The sequence below is a fragment of the Crocodylus porosus genome, unplaced genomic scaffold, assembly GCF_001723895.1.
Source record: "Crocodylus porosus isolate Cpor-Errol unplaced genomic scaffold, CroPor_comp1, whole genome shotgun sequence".
NCBI lineage: Eukaryota > Metazoa > Chordata > Crocodylia > Crocodylidae > Crocodylus > Crocodylus porosus.
In genome coordinates this window covers 99,029,102-99,051,849 of record NW_017728943.1, presented here as the reverse complement: position 1 = coordinate 99,051,849, position 22,748 = coordinate 99,029,102, and the positions used below count along the sequence as shown (strand labels likewise).

At 41.8% G+C, this 22,748-nt stretch overlaps 1 protein-coding gene across 1 annotated transcript in view; it reads right to left on the bottom strand.

Moving 5' to 3' along the window:
• Positions 1–22,748, bottom strand: part of PCNX2 (pecanex homolog 2 (Drosophila)) — a 258,890-nt gene that overhangs the window by 125,526 nt on the left and 110,616 nt on the right. The window contains 3 exon segments of the mRNA XM_019549852.1: positions 785–926; positions 16,084–16,234; positions 16,741–16,833. Of these exon segments, the coding sequence (XP_019405397.1) occupies positions 785–926; positions 16,084–16,234; positions 16,741–16,833 (386 nt within the window).

Below are 22,748 nucleotides of genomic sequence, written 5' to 3'. Positions count from 1 at the left end.
ACTAGCCTTTAATATACTGCTATTCTGAAAAAACTCTGCTGAAATTCTGCACAGTAAAGACACTCCAGTCACTACAGTTAATGTATGGCACTTTGTAGGTCATCAAGCAAAGATCTCTACCATAAAAGGTTGTCTTCAAGGAACACACTAGAATACTGAGGAACAGCAGCATTTACCTCCAATCAGAGATATCAGACATGGAAAAAGCTTATACTGTGTTTCTCATGTTCCTGTTAACGCAAGGCTACTCACCACTCTACATTGCTGAATGCTTTGTGCAGTCTAGCCTTCAATGGACTGTAGTGATGAGGTTTCCAGGTATTTCACAGTTTCATAAACCTCACAGTTAGGATGTATTTTCTGATGGCAGCCTAGATTTTTCATTTCATCTCATTAATTCTAGCATCCCTGTTGTGTATACGCCCATCAAACACCTGCAGACTGTTATACTATCTCCAGTTTTTAACTATCATTTAGGTTTTCTACACACATTTGATTCTTTAATTTGCTTTTATAAATTTCAGTCTTTCTATTCTTGGTCATGTTTTGTTGCAGCAGTAGCTAAAACACCTTCTTTATCGTATGCTAAAATGGTTTCAACTATGTTACTACAGCCAATAATTATCAGATTTAGTACTTATTATTCATTAGTTGTACAAAACCAAGCCATGACAAATAACTAGATTCATTTATGCAACACTAAACTTCATCATCTCTTGTGCATTAATCTAAATACAAAATCATATCATTATTAATCTTGGGCTAGGAACTATAATCAACTTACTGTGTACCAAATTTCTTGTGTTTGGTAATTGAAAAAGCAGCGATGGTGAGGCCATTCAATATTATTGCTGGATACAGGATGTATTTCTCAAAACACTGAAGCCATACATAAAGTCTTTCAAACCACATTAAATGAGCAGCATCTGAAATACAAACCCAGATAACAGACCATTGTGTCAAATTATTACTTTTTTATACATATTATATAAATAAAAGAGAAAAAACAAATGAGTTCTGGATTTCACATAGGTTAGTCTCATATGGTAGGCTTAACAATAATTTGCCTGCTACAACTGGTACATTAGTTACATGGTACAACACCTAATGGAATGCTTACCATATTTTTTGGACCATAAGATGCACTTTTTTCCCCCCAAAAGTGGGGGGAAAACGAGGGTGCGTCTTATGGTCCGAAGGTGTGTGTCCCGGGGAGACGGGGCGGAGCTTGCCCGCGGAGGCGGCGGAGCCCGAGCGGGACATCCGCCGCTTGTTTACACCGGGAGCCGGCAATAAAAATGGCCGGCCACCGGCACACATAGTCTCTCCTGCCATAAAAGCTGGGTGCGTCTTATGGTCAGGTGCATCTTATGGTCCGAAAAATACAGTAATTGTTTTGTCATATAGTAGTTATCTGTGGTTATGGATACTATGCAAGTATTTGCTTCTTCTTATTGTATCCCTCAGCCACAGGAACCAAATTCTTCCCCTCTTCCCCCCACCCAAATAAAAATAAAAAACCAAAATAAAATAAAACTCCCCCTAAAAAACCCAGCTCCTGGATACTGAAGCATACATTACAAGCAAGGAAATACAGTAATAAGTTTCGTTTGGTTAACCTTCTGCCAGGCAAAAGAAAAAGTAAAGTCTGCATGTGATTCACAGGAGGAGGGAAACAACAAGCAGGCTCAGTTCCCTAGCTGCCACTCTTCAGTCACTATAAGGAAAGATCTTTTAAATTCATGCTGCCTTTAAAATACCAGGAATGTATCTTATTCCAGGGTATGCTGTATATGAGAAAATATGGGTAAATAAATTATGATGGTACATGCTAAAGGCAGATGCTTGTTAATGTCATATTTTTGGCTGTCAAAAACCTGTTATTTCTCATATTTTTGCCACTTTTCTGCTTTAAACTAATCCAATTATTAAATATTACTAAATAGATTGTACATTTCAAGTGGCTGGGATGTGGGTGGAGGGGCAGTATAGTCTATCAGACAGAGCACTAGGTCTAAGAACAAATGGATTCTCTCTCCCAGTTTTACTGGATAATCCTGGACCAGTTACTCCACCAGTTTGTGAATGAGTTTCCCCAACTGTAAAATGGGAATCATTATACAGACCTCCTTGGTAAAGTGGACCAGGCTTTGAAACCTAGCCATGAAAAGTTTTAATATAGAAGCTAAACAGTATAGAAGCATTAATATAGAAGCTAGGCTGTTATCCCAAAGGAACCCTTAAAAATAAGCTGTTATAAAAAGGAGATAGAGCAGAAGCCAGACACAAACATATCTGATAAAAGCAGAACGTCAGGAAAAGAAATTTTCCAGCATTGGAGTACCTGATACAAGAACAACCTTGTTTGGATATCAAACACATTTCCATTTTTGCCATAGCAACATAATTACAATTGTGACAAATTGGCTGTAATTAGTGTGAAAGTCAGTGTCAGCTAGCTTGGTGTGCCACTAGAGAGGTCTCACACCTTGTGAAAAATGTCTTTGTTGACTCTGTTTGGTCAGCAAACTTTCAGTCATGTGTTGTGATCTTTTAGGCCATGGTATCAATTTGAAAAAGTGAGCTTATGGGATTTCTGAACTTAGTGCAACCAAATTTTCAGCATCAGTGAAAAGGGTTGGGAACCTACAGCCTCTAGGCTGGAACTAGCCTGCAGAGCCATTTAAGCCAGCCCACAGACATAGGGCTTCAGTGGCACTTAGTCAGGGGAAAAGAAGCCTTTGGCAATAGTCGCTTTCCTCTGCCACCATGGGGAAAAGCACTAGCACAGGTGCTTTTCCTGTGCTGCTGCCAGAAAAGCAGCAGCAGGGACTGGGTCCTAGTACTTGACCACCCCTGACTTGGATCAGTCTGGCCTAGAGCTTTAAAAGGTTGCTGACTGCTGCTCTAGTGGATTTCTAACGAAAATATACATTTGGGATACAGGATCAACATGATAGTTCAATGGCAGCAGAAGATATGCTTTGTGTGGATCCAGCAGTGTTCTACCAGTTATTAGAATCACCAGTTACTAGCAGCCAAGTGCTCTGCCCCCATGAGAGTCTCATATGCACAAACGAAGTACTATGTATATACACTGGAACTAAAAAATGAGCAACATTTTAATTACACTACACTACATATGTGTCATGTCTCATTATTACTGCACTGGTGAAGGAAGGGCAAGATGAATGTGTGATATAAACAAGCTTCAGATTTAACTACATGTGACCTTGCTCCCAAGGGGGGTAAAATTCTCTCCAGTTTCTTTTGTACAAAGACCACTTCAGTCAGCAACAGTGAGCCCATCTCACAGGCAGAATTCCAGTCATGTACCAGTATATTCACTAGTTAGGAAATAAATGCTGTATGCAAGTGTTTCCCAAACCCTGTGCCACCTCTGCCCCTTCCACCCTGGTGTCAATTTGCCCAGTGACTGGGGAGGTGGGGAGGAGGCGGCAGCAGGGTGGCATGAGAATGGCTGACATGGGGGTGCTGCCAATCGTCACTGCAATTTGTGCACATCCCTTGTAGGAGACGGTCATGCTTCTCCCCAGTAGGGCATAACCTACTGCTTGGGAAAAACAGGTTCATGCCTTTTAAGTTTCAGGGAAAACATGGGTAACCAGAGGGAAGTTTTCTAAATAACACCCATATTCTGCAGAAAGTAAATTAATACTGAGCAATACCCCTGCAGGGGACAGGCTTCTGTGTTCAGGGTTTCCAGCCACTTTATTTTACGTGTGGCCACCTTATCCCCACAATAAACAAAACAAACAAGCATGCAAATAAAAAAACAAAACTAAAATCTGATGTCTTTCTTCAGGCCTTGAAGAGGACCACACAGGCTTTGTACTTCTTCCTTAGCATCACAGTCTGCTCATCTCTCTTGCACACTGCTCCTGAGGCTTTTAACCCTCCTCATGGCTCCACCCTAATTTTCTAATCATCAGTTGCAGCTGACTCCCAGACTCCCAAAGGCATGGACTTTTTACTGCCAGTCACCTATTGCTGGGTTTCAGCCTGTGAAGGCTGAACACCTCTTTATACTTCCCTTCTAACATTGCACATAAACACAAAGAGAGGCTTTTCTGAGCACAGAGTGCTCCTGGATTCTGCAACACAGGCTTACCCACCTGCCCCAACCCAAAACTGAACTCTTCTAAGCAGCTACATGTTGAATGGACTGAAGAGAAAGTGGGGAGGATCAATGTATCAAGACAGGTTAGAGAGCAGATGGTTGCAAGACTCAAGGAAGGAGGTGGTTAAGGCCAGAAGAGAGTTTTAGCAATGTGGAAACAAAGAAGAGGTCAGACTTTACAAAGGGCATGGACAAATAGATGGAATGATTTGAAAACAATATAGTAAGGGACAAGGAGGAAGGAAAATTCTGAATTATCTATCCCTCCTTTTGCCCTCAGACCAGAACAATGGAGCTACACAAAATGCAGGGAAAAGAGAAGGGCTTAAGAAAGAAGATACTGTTGCTAAACAAGACCATTTAAACTTTAGGCAGCTAGGACATACAGGCTAAGAACAGACATTCAGAAAGTCTGAGCCTGACTTGATTCAATCTTTCCAGGTGAGTCTTATCTGCCTATGCTGAATCAGTTTGTAACCACACAGACATCCCCTCTGGACTGAAAAAATGCAGGTACATGCTTGCAGTGGCTCAGGCTAGAAGCTGGGGGGGGTGCAAGAGCAGCCCTCCCTTCCCTTCCATAATGCTGAGCCAAAGGGAGGCATGGCCAGGCCCTGGCAGGATGCTCTAATAAGGGAGGGGTTCCTCCCCTTCCCCCTCGCTGGTCAGCCAGGGATCCAGCAGAGGTTTACACAGCATTTATCACCCCATCAGAAAAACAAAAGGATCTCTCATTAGTTCAAGCTCTACTTAAACAACTTGTTCCAATGAAGGAATAAAGGGGCATTACCAGCTACCTATTGATTAGCTCCAGAGAGCCCTAAGCCACAGTCCTGTCTGCCACAGCACAGACTGTAGCCAGCGTGTGGTATGCTAGCTAATGCTGACAGGTGTCTATTTAAGGCAAAGGGGACAGGGGAATCCCTGCTTTACCAGGGAGTGGTGAGGGGGAGCGGGAAAGCAGGAGGAAGCCAGGCAGATCCTGCTGTACCTGCAGTCTCTGCCGGAGCTATAGTTCGGAAGCAGAGGGGAGTGGCCAGCCCTGCCATGCTGGTGCAATGAGCAGAGACGTGCCCAGCAAACCATCTGGGATTCTGGGGAACTCTGATTTAACTTAAACTAGGAAGGGGTCTGGGACAGATATTGCATAAACCAGTTTGACTCAAATCAGTTAGGTCTGATGCTATATTCAACCAGGTTTATCTCAAACTGGTTTCAGCCATTTTCAAACCGGTGTATATACACTGAACATCTGTTCTGTTACAGGTTTAAACCAGTTTCTGAGCACTTAAATTCGTTTATGTGTAATGTATGTCCCTAGCCACAAGGTAAACATGTTTAGATGGGTGAATGAATGGATGGAGACAAACTAGGAATAGACTGTATACATGAGAGGAGTCAGGGTACAAAGAGAAAATGACTGATGGTTCATGTGCAGATAAGATCACCCAAAGAGGCAAGAAGAAATGCCTAGAAAGAGACAGAGGACCAAGAAAGATTGCTGAGGAAGGAATGACAAGAAAAATATGACTAACAAGATCAAAAGCAGAAGAAAGGTAGAGGGTAGAGAAAAGGTCTCAAAATCTAGCCTGAAAAGATGAGACATGTTAGCAAGGGCAAGTTCAATGGAGTGGAAGTGGTAGATTAAAGAGGCCCCAGGATGGAATGAAAGGAGAGGAGCTCAAAGTAGCAGCTGCAGATTATATGTTCAGGAAGCAAGAGGGAAAGGCTAAAGACAGGAGTCAGTGGTAATCAGAGATGCAAGAAATATTATGGGTGGACAGCGTGGGGATGGAGAATACCAAATTATTCTTGTATTATAAGGAAAGAGACCTACAGAACTGTGACAAGCCAATTAACGGGTGACAATGAAAGAAAGTAGGGAAAAGAAAGTTATGAGACCGGGGACCAGTTGAGAGACAACATTAATTTTACTAAAAAGAGAAGAGAGAACATGAAAAAAAAAAAAGAGTAGGGGGGAGTTTGAATCTTGTCAATCTTCTCTCTCAAAATGTCAGTAAGAGGAGAAAAGCAGGATCTCGATGCTTCATAAACTTACTTGTTTTTGGTGCAGTACTAATTATTATTAATATTAGTAGCAGCATATACATAGACCTTTTTCTCTAGTGATCTTAAGGCATTTTATAAAAATATCATTATTCCCAGGTTGCCAGTAGAGAAACAGAGACACGGAGAAATTAAATGATTTGCCAAAAGCCATGCAGTTAATCAGTGACAGAGTTTGGAATAAAACATACCAAAGCTTCCTGAGTTCTACTTTTATCCACTGATACTGCTGTTTCAGGGCCTGATTAAGGAATAGGTAATACAGGCCTCTGACATATGTCTTTGTTCTTGGGTTGTATGAGTAGAGCAGACGCTTGAAATACTTGAAAACATGTCCTGAATGTAATCAATGCAGAAGCAAAGAGAGCTGGTTAGAGAATGATAATTCTGTCTCATGAATTTTTGGGCTAAGTATAGACATTCAGGGGTGTTAGTGGGAGGTTAAATTGGTTCAACATGGCTGTCCAATATCAGGTAAGTCAGGAGGGGGGTGGGGGCTAGTAGGGAGGTTGGGGGTCCAGCAGGCTGGATGAGATTGGGGCTCTCTCCTGGGGGATGAGGGAGGCATGACTGTGAGGGGTGGGGAGGCAGGTGCGACACATAGGTGGGCCGAGAGCGCAGGCAGGACCCACAGGAGTCCTGTGGGGGTAGGCATGACCTGTGAGTGAGGTGGGGAAGGTGTGACCCATGGGTGGGGAAGGGACAGGTGCAACCCACAAGGTTTTGCTGGGGTCCAGGTGTGTCTGACAGGATCAGGAGGGTTTGCAAGTTGCATGGGATGGCTTAGGGGATCAGGGGCTACTTTTAGCACCTTGCCCCCCTCTCCAGCACACGTACCATCCCTCCCTGCACTGGGACATACTTGCTTGGCTCCAGCAGTAGTGAATGCGGATAAAAGCAGCTGCACCTGGAGCAGCTTGTGGGATGGGAGTTGAGAGTGCTGACTGGAGTGGGGAAGCAAGGGTCCGGGGAGAGATGAGAGGGGAGGGGGGGGGCAAAAAATAGACAAGTGTGAGGGGAAGGGGGAAGTGAAAAGAGCACCCCCAGGGTGGGTCCAGTACAGGGGAAGTTCCATGCACCAGTTTGACCGAAATTGAATAAGTTTGATACTACATAGCTCCAGGTTTATCTTAAACTGGGTTCTCCAATTTTTAGACCAGTTTGTGTGCATGGAACTTCTGTACAGTTACAGGTTTAGACTGATTGCTGGTCACTAAGACCAAGTCTGTAAGTGTAGTTGGCACCGGGATGAGCTAAGTTTAAATCAGGTGGCCATTTTGAACCCAATTTAACCTCCTCCAGTGTTTGTACTTGGCCTTAAGGTTTCAAACTTGGTTTTTGTTCCATATTGGAACACAGGCAGACCATTTGGAATGTGTCAACAAAAACGGAACAGTGTTAAAATATCTGTTTTCAGACTGGAACCTAAGCTTTCCAATTCAGGACAGTGTGTGTGTGTAGGCCGAGGCCTTAACCACAAAGCTATACAGTTCAATGATCTCTTCCTCTCTTTTTCAAATCTTTCTAGTAAAGTTTTTGGGTTAATCAATGTGTCTCTGAATATTTGGCTTCAGATAAACACCATATTTTGGGAAGATGATTTTTTGGCAAACATGTGCTGACCAGTTCTAGAGATAACTGCTGACCCACCAGATAGCCAGAGTCAAAAGCATGAACTGTCCTGTTCTCTCTCTGCAGAGTTGATATGACTCTCTGCTGTGTAGACCTCTGCCAACAACAACTGAAGGCGACTCTGTGGGTGTGACAGGAGAAAGAAAATATAATGGTCCTAGCCCATCAAACCAAATAGATACCAACTATTCTCTTGCATAAATATTTGGTTTCTCATAGGCTACTCCAAAAGGAAAGGGGTGTCCCCTCCCCCTCACAATGGGTGGAGCAATGACATATATGCTGCCAGGGCACACAGGTGAAGCCATGAGTTGTGGCATGCTTGGATTACCTAGCTCTGACCTTAGTCTGCTTCCTGTATCTCTGCATAGGCTGTATAGATCTGTACAACAGAAGTTGCTGGCTGCACTTAGTGAAATAATGCTAGGTGATAGATTAACTACCTTTTAAGGGTGTAGTGGGAGGCATTATGATAATAGTTATTTTACAGAGATACAGGGAGTCCAAATGGCTTGTCCAAAGTCAGTGACAGAGCCCAGAACTGACCTATGGAAGCTAAATCCCTAGTCACTTGCTCTAATTACAAACAATCATTCTCTCTCTGAGGTGCTCTTTCAATTTTTAAGACCCAGCAGTGAAAACTATCAATGGGTAATGATGTGTGTCATGTGTATCTTTCATAGTCTCGAGAAGCATCATGTTGACATTTTAAAATGCCAGGACACTGTTCTTCTTCAGATGGGTGATAGACCCTCGAGTTTTAGTCTTAAACTTTTTCTGAAGGTCTTCTAAATAAAATGTAACTGGTCCTTCAGACATTCCTCCATAGCAAGGATTATACAAATCTTCTGTCAAACCTAGAGTAGGAAGACTTTGCATCAACCCAAGAGAGCAAAGAGAGATCAGCTGCTGTAATATACGACTCTGGGCACATTGCTGTAATGTTTAAACTCAATACAGACTATATAAACGTATTAGAAAATAGTCTGAAAATACCCTGGTTCCACCTCACTGACCCAGAGAATTGTTCATTAGAGTGATACCACTGATCCCAAAGAACAACAAATGAGTCTGGATTAGCCTGGCCTCAGCCTTTTAAAAAGCTGAGTCATCATCTTTAAGAAAAAGAAATTTTTTCAATGAATAAAGACAGATTTAATCAGGACAAATGCAAGTATCTTCTAGCAGTCTTCTATGATTAAATTCATGTGTCATAACAACAAAACCAGAGTATTCACAGAGTTGCTGATTATTAAGCAGATGAACCCTGTATAAACAATAAATTTCAGCTGGAATACAATCATTAATTAGATTTGCATTTCTAGCACACTTTCTTCGGCATACTGCAATAAAAGTTAAAAGGCAACCTTCAATCAAGTCTCTTGGGTGCTTCTGCATACCCAAGTTTGAGATTGAAAGTAATAGTTTTGAAGATTGAGTTTTCAGAGAGGTTTAAATCCTTAATGCATGGTTTTGCAGACAGAAATCTGAATCCTTTTGTTGTCTAGTTAAAGAGACTGAGGTCCCCCAGTAGTCTGTGTTCTGACAATGTTCTCTTCAAACACCTCAAGAACATATATTGAGGATGATTAAGGCATAGGATCCATCAAGATATGACAAGCAAATTTCTGGCTGGGAGCAAAGACAAGACTGAAAAAAGCCATAATTCTGAAAGCTGACTAGACTGCTTGCTGAAAAGAACTGCAGAAGAACTGGAAAGCAGTCCCTGAGATGCTAAAATATTTACAGCTATTCCTACATATCAAGGCATCACCTGCTGAAGCCTGCAGATACTAGCAAGACCAAACTATCAATAAAGTTGCACTGTTCCATTAAACTTTAACTTTCCTCTTGAGATGCAGGAGATCAAAATTTACAGATTTCAATATCCATGCCCTTCAAATTGTATAGTATATATGTCTAAGAGTAAAAACAGTTCTGCCTCAAATTGTTAAACAAGGAAATCTCCTAGCAATTAGGCTAGCTTTTAAATACACGTGTCTTCCTTACAGACTACACCATAGCACACATGGTATAAAAGTGGTTGTGATGTACAAGGGTTATTTCACTATTGTAAGAGGTGTGGAAAAATAGAAGTCATTGCACTGTCAGACTGATAGTTGCTGTGCTGCTGGCAGCACAGCCAGGGACACTACCCTGTGCCTGGCTGCCACAGGATGTTCAGGAGTCACGTTACGCCGCTACGTTAGTTAAAAAGCTGTAGCTCAGTCATCTCAGGCTACAGCTACTACAGGTGCACCAATTAACAGGTAAAAATGAATAGAAAGTATGGATGGTTGCTGAACTGAATGTTACTAGTGAAAAGATGGGAAAGCTGAACATTACTTCTCAGTATTGTATTACCTCTCTTACAAGACGTCTGGATAAACAAGCATTAAGATTTATATTCATAAAAACAGGGTACCAGATAAAAGATCACTGGTGTTAGATTCTGCATTCACACTTTTAATTCTATTGTGAGAAATCATATTTTTTTTAAATCCTTCTCTTGCATCATTCCATCATTGTGTTATCAAGTGAGTTCCCATTGCCACAGGAGCCTTGGAAAGGCATTATTTTAGCTTCTATATTACTTCTGCTAGCAAAGTACTACACCCTGCAGAAATCCAGGGAAAATGGATTCTATCATTTACAAGTATATAAACTTCTCAGGCATATATATATGAATTTATCTGGCTATATCTATGCATTATCTATCTATATGTGCCTCAAAAGTTTTTTTTTAATATAAGATTTAATCACAGGTAACTTTAACTTCTCTGAAAGGATTTGGGTATTTAACAAATGTGTGTTACTAAAAGAAAGCACTTTCCTCTCTATAACATAAAGTGGCAAATAATCCCAGTATAAATGTTAGCCTGTTTGTCAGTGTCCTACACCTAGGTCACAGGACTCAGAAATGGCAAATCAGTGGGTGCTGGCAGATGTTAAGGCAATTGCATGATTGGGGGTTGAGAAATTTTATGCCTTATCCCCAAAAACTGAGAGACACATGCCATGCCAGATGTGCATGCCAGGTCACACAGTTTTGGGGATAGGGCATAAAAATTCCTCAAACCCCGGTCAGGTGATTGCCAGCTGCCAGCATGCGGGAGTTACATGCTGGGAGCCTGCAGGGCTCCCCCTGTGTGAGCAGAATGCCCTGCAGCCCACTTGCAAACTACAGAGCAAGGCAGTTTGGTGCTATGTGAAAGCTCCCCACTTCCCACATGCTGCTTCTATGGGCAATTCCACATGGGGAGCCTCTTCCTGAAGTCAGGCTCACAATGTTCCCCCCCCCCCACCATGCCACACCTTTAAAAAGTGGGTATGCAGATGGGAGCTCCTGCCCATGAAAACAGCAGCTCCCTACTCCCCAGCTGCTGCTTCCATGTGGTGGAGGTGAAGGAAAGCTTTAAAGAGCTCTGAGTGCTGGGAGCCAGAAAATAGGGAGCCTTTCCTCAGTGCCTGGGTCCAAGTGCCTGGAGAGGTTTGAAAAAGGGAGCTGCAGCCCAGCTGTAGGTATGAACTTTAAAGCTCACTGGGTACTGAGATCCAATGTGCACAACATGGGCAGATAGGGAGCTAGGAGCTCTCTGCTCCCCAGCTGCCTGTACCCCACACCATAAAGCACCTGTTCCAGCCGCCAGGGGGAGGGTTTGGGATTGAGAGAGCGGTCAGGAATAAAAAGGTAAGAAAGGTTTATTGACTTAAGAAACATACAACTACGCGTAGTATAACAAGACAACAATGACAAACAATAACAATTCACATCAGCAATTTATCAGCAGTCCCCTCTGATGCCTGATGTACAACAAGTTCCTCTTCTATAAAGCTTAGCAAAGTCAGGCGTCTTCGAACTGCACTGTCCAAGGGGTACTGGGAAGGACCCTGGTATTCAGTCCTTGAGCTCCTTGAGATCCACGGGCTCACTGAATCCAGGTCAGCAGCTAATCTTTAAATTAGTAGCTTCTCTCACAATGTTGCATCTTCCTTCTGCTGATTTCTGGATGTGCTAGCCAATTTATAACTTCTAAGCTACGCTGTTGACTCACAGCCACTTACACTTTTACACTACGAACTTTCCTTATGATTGACCAATAGCAGTACAAACCTTTGCATTTTTCTGATGAGCTTAATTTTAACTGCATCACTACATACAAGGCCTCACTAATCTTTTACTTTAATTAAGCTCTTAGCAACAACACATGAACAAATGACAAGAAACACCTGGTCTAATCCTCACAGAGCATTCAGCAAGTACCTTCATCACACAGACAACTCTCAGCTGTCACAGCACTGCCTGCAGCTAGGGAATGGGGAGCTCCCAGCTCCTCAGCTGCCACTTCCATGAGTGAACTTAAAGAAGCAGGCATGCAGCTAGAGCTAGAGCTTTTAAATCTGGGGCACAGTGAACCCAAGATCAGGGAGATGCTCTCTGAATACCAGGCTCAGTCTTCTCTCCCTGACCCCACATCTGCCTCTGGGGATCCAACATAGGTACTGGATCCAGGACCTGGGGCTGCTCCCATCCTGCTGATCGGTTCAACAGCAGTAAGAAACAGATGAGCCACAAACATGGTTCACCTATAATGTATAATATTTTTGTAGCTCATCTGTTTTGTACCTTAAATTATAGAGATGAGGTCAACATCATTTATTGGACTTTAGGAAGGCCTTTGACTTGGCATTCTGTGAGGCTTTCAAGGTAAAACTAAGGGGCTGGGCTCAACAATTCAAAGGTCAGGTGGATGGGAAACTGGCTGCGGGGTTGGACCCAGAGAGTACTAGTAGATGGATCTGTGTCACCCTGGTCGAAGGTAGCCAGTGCAGTCCCCTAGGGTTCAGTACTTGGACCAGTGCTTTTTAACATCTTCATTAATGATCTGGATGTGGGGGGTGAAAAGCACACTGGCAAAGTTTGCCAATGACACTAAGCTATGGGGAAGTGCAGCCACACCTCAGGGTAGGCTAACAATCCAGGAGGACCTAGACAGATTAGTTAGATGGGTGGACCAGAACCAGATGTTGTTCAACACTGAGAAGTGTCAAGTGCTCCATCTGGTGAGGAAAGGTCCACAACAAACTTACAGGCTCAATGGTGCTATGCTAGCTATCACCATGTCTGAAAGGGACCTGGGGGTCATAATTGACCATAAAATGAATATTATCCACCAGTATGAGCAGAGCAAACAATACACTGGTATGCATCAACCAATGCAGCTCAAGCAAAACTAATAAAGTTATTCTCCTGCTCTACTCAGCATTGCTGAGTACTGCATCCAGCTCTGGGTGCCACACTTCAAGAAGGATGTAGCAAAGTTTGAGAGAATGCAGAGAAGAGCCACTCATGTGATTAGAGCAAGCCATACAAGGGAAGGCTGACAGATACGGGATTGTTCAACCTAGAAAAGAGAAGACTTCAGGGGAACTTGGTGGTAGCTTACAGATATATCAGAGGTGAGCATAAGGGGCTAGGCGAACAACTATTCACCAAAGTGCCCCAGGGGAAAACCAAGAGCAGTGGTCATCAACTCCTAGAATAATGTCTCATACTGGGTTTAAAAAAACCAAACAAACCCAAACCTTCTGCATGGTTCTTCTGACCAAACTCTAGGAATAGACTCCCAGCAGGGGTGGTGCAGGCACCTACCCTGGAGATCTTCAAAAGGAGACCATGATTTTGAACCATGGGGTTAGCTGTATGGTTTGAGCCAGTTATTTTGAACCAAGGGGCATTTATAGATGTGGTCTGTAAGGTGGGGAGTGGGGGAGACACTTTAATTAGCACAGCTCAAGAGCTGTGCTAATTAAAAGTGCCCAGTCATCACGTGTATCAACGTCCCTGCACTGAAAAATGGCAGCAGGACACTTTGAACTAATGAGCTTTAGTTTTTAGAGCCCTACCACCATTGAACGAACTTCAGTTTAAAGCAACACACCAGCATTTTTCAGTGTGTGGACACTGATACACGTGGCACTGGGATTTCTTGGAGCACAGTAATCACTACACTCCAGCAGACTCTTCCAGCTATCTGCTGGAGCGCATTAATTACCATGCTCCAGCAGACTATTAAAGTCTGCTCCCACATGCTGCAATTACAGCATGTGGGAGCAGACTTGATTAATTGAGTCTACTAGGGCATGGTAATTACCTTGCTGGGGTTATTTGGCCCCAGCAGTCCTTTCTGCCCAGAGCAAGGGGGCTGGACCTGATGATCTCTTGAGGTCCCTTCCAGTCCTAAACTTCTATGAATAATGTGTAATCTTTTGGGCTCATTTCCTATATTATAATGCCATAAGTTGGCTTTATCTTTTGGCAGGGTTACTATTTATGGTGCAATTAGCACCTTAGCTGTACCACAAATGTAACATGCATTAGGGGCCAGTGTAGTGAAAGGCAAATATATTTAAATTTTCATCCTCCTTCATATTCTAAAGATCCTTTACCTTCCAAAGGAAACAGCAGCCCTTTCCCACACACTCAAAGTTACTCCAGTCATAAAACAACTTACATTTAACAAAAGAGAGTTAAAAGGATGCTTAATAAATAGCAGTATGTATCCACTTGGAAATGTGCTATAATTCCTTTTGTGAATAAGTAAATTCAGATTTGAATCCAAGCCTCAAGAGGTCAGAGCATTCATGAAGTTTTATATCCAATTTCAGAGGGGAAAGAGTATCTCAGATCTATACCACAGTAAGGTTTAAAGGCTAGGTGGGCTAACAGCTCGGTTCCCAGTAGCCTGAAGGAAAAGCCCTGATGCTCTAATCACTAAACCCAGTACTTGGAGGCTCAGGTCAGTGACATATGAAATGTAACACTTAAGAGAGATGGGGCTACCCGCTCACTTAGCAGCAACTATGAAAGAGAGACTGTTTATGACACCAGTAAATTGCACAGGCCCCACGATAGTCTGGGTAAGAGAAAGAGGTAGGAATCTTCATTTGCAACTATTTAATAAAGGGAAGGAAATAAACAACAAAAGTAACCAAGGGAAAGAGGAGAATTTGGGACTGGATATGTGGTAGAGGAGCTTGGAATTTTAAGAAGCATTTTAAATATGAATCAAAGTGTGGCTCTCTAATGCCTATCTTGCTCCCACTGAAGTCAAGTGAAGTTTATGGCAAGGGTCTTTGGGTAGATGTGATGTCTTATGAGACCAACTGAGTAGTCGGAAAAATGTTCTTTGCAAACTTTCGAGCACAAGTACCCTTCTTCAGGCATAGGGAGTCTCTGTTGATCTGAGATCTCCAAGGAATGAAAGAAGCTAAGTGTGACAGGAGGTCAGTGAGAATGTAAATAACTGGAAATCAGGAAAACAACAAGTAGAGAAGGGAGGTGAGGGGGTAAACGAGGGGGAAATAATGCTAAAGGTAAGCAAGGGAGATTGCTGTAGCGGAGTTCTCCAAGGTAGAAAAGAGGCAGCCTGTGAAAAAGTAAACAGCTGGAAATTAGGAAGTGAAAGGTGTTTTGTAGTTCCAATCCTCAATTCTAATCCTCAATTCTAACCCTCAAAGGGAACTTACAAAACATCTTTCATAGACGAGCCTACGAACTTCACTCCTTATGCCTGAAGAAAGGCACTTGTGTCTGAAAGCTTATAAAGAACATTTTTCCAACTACTCAGTCAGTCTAATAAAAGATATCACATCTACCCAAAGAACCTTGCCTACCTATGTCCTTAGGCCAACACAGCTACAACCAAAAACTCTGGTTTCAATGAGAATAGAATGACAGAATCGTTTTTTTTCCCCTGGCCTGCCTTCTTTCTGCTGATAGGTCCTCAGGGGCACCAGAGAATTATGGAATACTAACTTCATAAAGAACAAAGTTTTGTTAGCAGTTTTGTTAGCCTATAGTTAATATAGAGAAGAATGTTTACATAGACATTTGGGCTTGACTGGTTTTCACCAAACCTGGATAGTTTTAATAAAAGACTGTGGACAAAATTCAAACCAACATCTCAAAATGAAAATGAAATTTTGGAAAAGATGTTACTCATAAATCTGCCTACTATGGTGTTACCATCGACAGACAATACTTTAGTTCTCTGGCCTTTGTGCAAGGCCATCCAAAAGAACTATAAAAATCCAGATGTGATACTTTGGATATTTCTAAGTAAAACAAAAAACAGCTTTGAAAAAAATTGACTGCCTTTAAAACGCTGCTAGATTATTTTTTCTTTTAAAACAAGCTGCAGGCGACATTACTCAACACTGAGAGAATATTTATTACAAACCTCTCACTTCCCGCTGCCGATATTCTTTGTTTTTAAGTATGGGATGCGAAATCCACAGCCAAGGATGGTGTTTTCGGAGCTGAGGAAGTATGTAATGTGTTACAAATCCCACGGTCCATGCTAATGCAAATAGCACTATGTTGAGGAACGGCTGAAACAAGGGAGGGGAAAAATGGAATCAGGTTTTATCGACAATAGTTTTAGACAACATCCTTAAATATACAACAATTTCATCTTTCTTATATTTCTGACAGCAAATATCAATTTAAAAAAAAAGTTCCTAGCTCCACAGGTGTGGAGCAGATGTGAGTCTAAGGAAATGAAAGCAACAAACTTTGTTCTTTTAAAACTGGAAAAAAGCAAAGTTGTATCTTTTTGTTCAAGTCCCTTTCTAACCCCAGCTTCTATATCATAAAAGAGGAATACAATGGAAAAGTTTAGGGAAAACAATGACCAAACCTGTAATAATGTGCCTAATATAAATATCTATAACTGAACTGCAGCATGCATCAAAAGCCTTGAAATTATCTTTGTCAGTAAATACATTTTCTTCAACCTATCTCCTCCCTATTCTTTCCTAGTAAGATACCGCATGGTTTTGCAAAAAAGAGATAATACCATAGAAAAAGAATTAAAAGAGGGGATTATAATACATACCCTTAATGACAGGAACACTGTGCTGGCACTGACTGCGAATGACAGAACAGCAGCTACTGCGCAGACAATGAGATCTGATTTCAAGATTTCCTTCTATGAAGAAAAATGTTTAATATAAAATTAGCAAGTTAATACTCTTTTAACTGGATAAATTAAATTAATCTTTTCTGAATTACTGACAGCATGCACTGAAATGACATTTGTTATTGTTTAATATAAAAGTATATTCTGTTCTATGCTTTGTGAAATTATTCTTTCAGATTCTAGGTTTGTTGAAAAAACCCCTGCCAATCCTATTCACATTTATTAAAATTGATTTTAAAGACATATTTTTAAACTTTGTTGGCAATAGCCCTTGAAAACTTAAAAATAAGATTTTTTAAATTTGTGTCAGTTTATAAAATGGACTTGCAATAGAGTTTCTCTATTTTTTAAAATGGCAGCAATTTATTAAAATTCTGGATTCATTTCCTATTTGCGGCATAGAAATGACTCCCAGCTGATGGGGGTTGGACTTGATGAGGGGATCGGTCTTCATGATCTGCTCAGGTCCCTTCTGACCCTAGAAACTATGAAACTATTTTTTCTTACATCATGTAAGTGGCTTTTCTTGGGAAGAGAATTTCTGTAGTGTATTCCGAGATGTAAGGCTGATACATTTATTACATGATAGAGAGATGGATCTAAACTGATTCCAGCTGAATATCAGTCCAAATTTTTTCAAGATCTGGGTTTTTCAGATGAAGGCATAACTCTAACATTGTGCATGGATAATGAAAACATTAACTGTGCTCTTAAGTGACTATCTATAAAGCTAATTTTGTTTTGTTGAGATAGTATATATCATATCCTTCATATCCCATCTGATTAAAATGTCATTGTCAGTAAACATATTTACAATGTTTTTTTGGCTGTGTTAAAAATGTTCACATGTATTTTAGAGGTGCCACAAATGTCTCCAGTGAGTAAGTGAAAAACTTGGCTAAGATGTATGATCACACATACTATAGAGGGTTAATACTTCCTATTTATGATAAAAAGAGGTTCTTAATGCCAGTCCATGCCAAGCTACAGCTAGTTCTTTATTTAAATATTTACTTCTTAAATACTTAAATGCTGACTGGGACATACCAACATCTGACTTGAAATGTTGGTTGTATCATCATTGATTTCAAGATGGTTACAGTGTTCTCCAGCTGCACAGCCAACCTAACCTACATGTGCTTATGCAGGGAGGCTGGAGAAAATATAGAGCAGAAATGGAATAACAGCCCCAAGAACGGGGAGAAAATATTCCAGAGAAGAAACTACTGAACTAGAAAATTAGAGGGGAAGCTACTACAGACCACTTTTTTTTAGGCTGCCTAGCACTTTCTGGTATCCAAAAGGCTTGTGACCTTTTTCTAAAATGCATTAACACCACCACTTTTTGCAGCCACTTTTGGCATTTGAACAGAGGAAAGCCCTGAGATTCAAGGGCTAGGGACAGAAATTACGCATAAACTGGTGTAAGTGATCAGAAACCAGTTCAAATCCATAACACAACAGAAGTTCAGTGTATATACACTGTTTTCCAAATGGCCAAAACTAGTTTAGGATAAACCTGTATGGATGTAATAATCAGACTTCACTGATTTAGGCTAAATCAGTTTGTTGAACTTCTGTCTCAGATCAGGAAGGGGTCTCCTGGCATATCTAGTCCAGTCCCTTGTGGTTGCAGGCAATCATTTACCTTCCCACAAAATCCCCCAAAATACAACTGCAAGGCATAACACCCCAAACACTAAAAACAACCTATAACATGCCACAGCTTACAGTAAGGAAGAGAAAGGTATTGTCAATGCTCTGCCACTGCAATAGCACAGAAATAATGTATTAATATGTGTTCAGAAGATGCTAAGAAAAGGATTATGCTCCAGGCTACAGAGGAAGGCAAAATCCCTCACAGTCTATGCCATTCTCCCCTATGGGAGAAATGTCTTCCTGACCCCAGTTAGGTGACTGGTACATGACCCTGTGCAGAAGAGCAAGGCCGTCTAACCAGAAAACCATAGGTCTCCTGCAGGAACATCAGTATTTCCAGGCCAAAAATCCTCAGCCTTAGCTGTGGTTAGTCCTAATGCCTCAGAGGAAGATGAAAAAAAAACCCAAACCCACCAAAAGCCAGGAGCATTCACATGGGGGAAAATACTTATCTGGCCCTATCTGGTGATTAGCAAAAGCTCTGTAAAAGTTATCCCACATTACAAAAAAACTACCTTTATGCCCCAACCTGGGGACCACATTATTCCACACCATACATACTGACTGTTGAGTCAGAACACCTATCTAGTGCCTTTTCTTTGCCCCCTAGCACTCCACTCTGTTCAAGCCAAGTCTTCAAAATTGTCCTTTCCTTTCCCATTCCTGTACTGCTCAAGAACTATGTTGATACCCTGCCAGAAAGTAACTAAACACCATGGGCTCCTATCCATGTGCAGGGAGGCTGCTCCAACGCACTATAATTACAGCCTGTGGCAGCAGACTTGATTAATTGAGTCTGCTGGAGTGTGGTAATTACTGCGCTCCAGGAGACTCCAGTGTCACTGCAAAATGGTGGTGGGGAGCTTTAAACTGAAGCTTGTTTGATGGTGGTAGGGCACTTTAAACTAAAGCTCATTAGTTCAAAGTACCCCACTGCCATTTTTCAGCGTGGGGACACTGATACACATAATGACTGGGCACTTTTAATTAGCACAGCTCTTGAACTGCACTAATTAAGGTACCACCCCCATACCTCACAGACCATGTCTATATATGCCCCTTGGTTCTAAATAACTGGCTGAAACCATACAACCAACCCCATGGTTCAAAATCAAGAATAAGGTCTCAAGAAATCATGGATTTGTCTTAATAGTAAGCATCCACTCAGGTCATAATTTCAGACTTTTCTCACCAGTTTCTGTCTTTCTTTGAAAACACAACCAGAGAAGCAGCTAATGTTGCCCCACTGTTTAACAATGGTCTATTGCTTGGAATACTCAACCAGAAAGTTCAAAGTCCTCCGCAACACACTCAAATCCACACCTTACATATTCCAGGATCCCTATCCTCCATGGGGAGTGGTCACTCCCCATTCATCCTATTGAAGCTGTGCCACTGTGCAGCAACTGACCGTTCTTACACTAAGAGTTAAGCTATTACAGGTTAGCTTCCACTTACTGTGGGACAGGAGTGTGCATACAGGCAGTTAATACAGAGCAACAGACAGCTGGCATCAGCTCCTACATCTAGCTTTTGGTAAATTGCTCATATCTCAGTACCTCAAGCCCTTTATTGCATTTAGCCCTATGAGCATGAGGTTGACTTCCAATCACAATAAAAACTCAATAACTAAATAACCCCGACCGTTGGGATTGTGTTATAATTTGGATAAGAACAGAACATTCAGACAAAAAGGCAACTTCCTCCTCACTTCATTTTACAAATGGTTTTTAAAAGCTATTTTGGATGTCTCCTGCTTGAGAGATTAAACAGTAAAACATACTGTAGACTGTTATTTTATCTTTTTGTCTTTAATTATACATTTTGAGCACTGTATAAATCCTTTTATTAACTATCTAACTCTGCACTAGAGGCAAGGAAGGAAGCTGGGTTTGAATGTAATACATTAACACCCTGAGGCCACTGGTTAATGTAGTAATCAACCATAGGGATGCCTATAGAAATTAATTATAATGCTAGGAAGCTCCATTCTCAAAGTTGAATGGTCAATTATCCACCACAGCTGCTTTGTTATTCCAGTTTCCAAAGCTGACGATTCTTACACAGCCATTCAAGCAAAGCAAAAACAGTAAAGGTCACGTAGCTAAGCATTAGATATGGTATATTTATTATTATTAACATTAATATGGAACCATCATATGGAACCATCATATAGCACAACAAATTCATTTTAATATTAAATGCTTGCTTTCACCTTGAGAGGTGAAACAGTTATTTGCCTCTCAAAATCATGTCAAAAGGCTCCCATTTAGATTGAATATGATGCATGTCTTATACATGGGTGAAAAGATCAAAGGAGCAATGGACATTGTGTGCTCCCTGTCATGGTATACAGCAAATAGTGGGTGAGGCTTAAAAAACTTGTTTGGGGCCATTACACATGGGCATACTAAGAAAAACAAAGAGGAGACAGATGTGCCATGTAAAGTTTCTCTTTCATTCTTGTATAACATTATACCCACTTCAAAGACTGATCAAAGTTTCTCGCAGTGGTTTCAAAAGCTATTTTTAGTCTGCTTTTGAAAAGTGATCAAGACCAGAGATGGATATGATAGCTATTCAACTACAATTGAATGAGATCAAGATAGATTGCCCTTTGACTGTGTCCCTCAAGCCTAATTCACATATATTTGTAGTTGCTTGTAGTCCCTACCCTATTAAACAATTGTGAAAATCTACTCACAGACTGGTTAAACTATTGAATGGAGACAGAGGTGCCAGGCACTTAGGGGCTTCAGACAAACAGCCTCTGCACTAAACAACAATTGCTATCTCCTCTTCAGAGAATATTATCTGTGTCCCAGCATGAAAGAGTGAACACTGTGCACACCAATTTACCCTGGAGACTTTTCACTTAAATTTAGTATGTAAAAGGGACACAACCCAAACATAGGAAAAAAGGAAGGCACGGTTTTAGCAGGCTCTTGCAGCAAACAGTGAAAATAGCCTTTTTCAGAAAGACCAAATTACATGTCAGGCATATACTGCAGATATGTACAGCTGAGCAGCGCTGTGTGAAATCAGTTTCTCATTAGGGAAAGGCAACAGAAAACATATTCAACCACAAAGGGGGACCAAGACAAAGAGGTCCTATCTATCTTAACAGTACAACCATACTAGAAAACCACATTACAACACAGCATTTTTCCTAGCTACAGTATTTCATTTTGGCATATAGTCAGGACTAAATTGAGGGGAGGGGGAAATGTAGCAGGATTAGGCTCTTGAGTTGGTTATGATGCCCCCTGGTGGCCTGTGTTTCCTGCTTCCTCTGGGTCTTGGGTCCTACCCTCTCCTTTACCTGCCATGCCTTTGATACTATTTAGAAATAAAAAGGTTGGGAGGCGGCTCAAAGGCCCCATGGGACCACTGATCCAGTCCCTCTTGTTCTAACTCTAGTTACCAACTGCCTTAAGGGCTGTTTGTGGCTTTTGACAGCCCATACAGCCATGCCCAGGCTCTCAGGATCTCACCAATTATTTCAGTGGGCCCTCAACCCATCTAATATTGTTCCTTTTCAGTCCTCTATGCCCTTGTTGGGGCACCAGCCTTCCTGGCCTCCACCACTGTCTGCTTACTGGGACTCTGGCTTAGGCTGACAGCACTATATCTGGTCCACAGGCTCCAACCAGCATCTCATCCATCTCAGCTGTGGGCCCTGGCCCTGGTAGCTTTATAACAAACATTTAATATATTTGAAGAAACCTTAATTGGTAGCCAAACACATCCAAAACAATTTGATCCTAATTAGATGGCTAAGGTTTCAGTAGCAGATCCAGGAATAGGGCAAGGGGATGAGGCCCCACACTTTGGCTGTGCTGTGCATGTACAGTAAGCTCTGAGCTCACCAGCTGATCAGGGCAAGGTCTCACTGGAGCCCATGTTTTCCCAGAGCTCTGGAAACCAGGGGTTGAAAAATGCTGCTGTTTGCCCTTCTCCTCCTTTCCCTCGATATAGGTAAGGAAGGGACAAGTGGCAACAGCAGCACTCAACCCCAGCTCCAGAGCCACATGAAAGCTCTGAGAGCTCATGTGCAGCACAGCCAAAGGGGAGTGTGACTGTGCTACCACACCACTTCTAGATCCACCCACGTATGGTTTCTAAAAGCAAGCTATTTAAACCTGCGTATGTGGTTTAACACATGCAAGTGCTTGGAGGTGGTCACTATGCTGCTGTAAGGCTCCTGGTTACTGGAAAGCAGGACAACCTTTCTAGAAACCCTGTCCTCTGCTAGCTTGAACTCC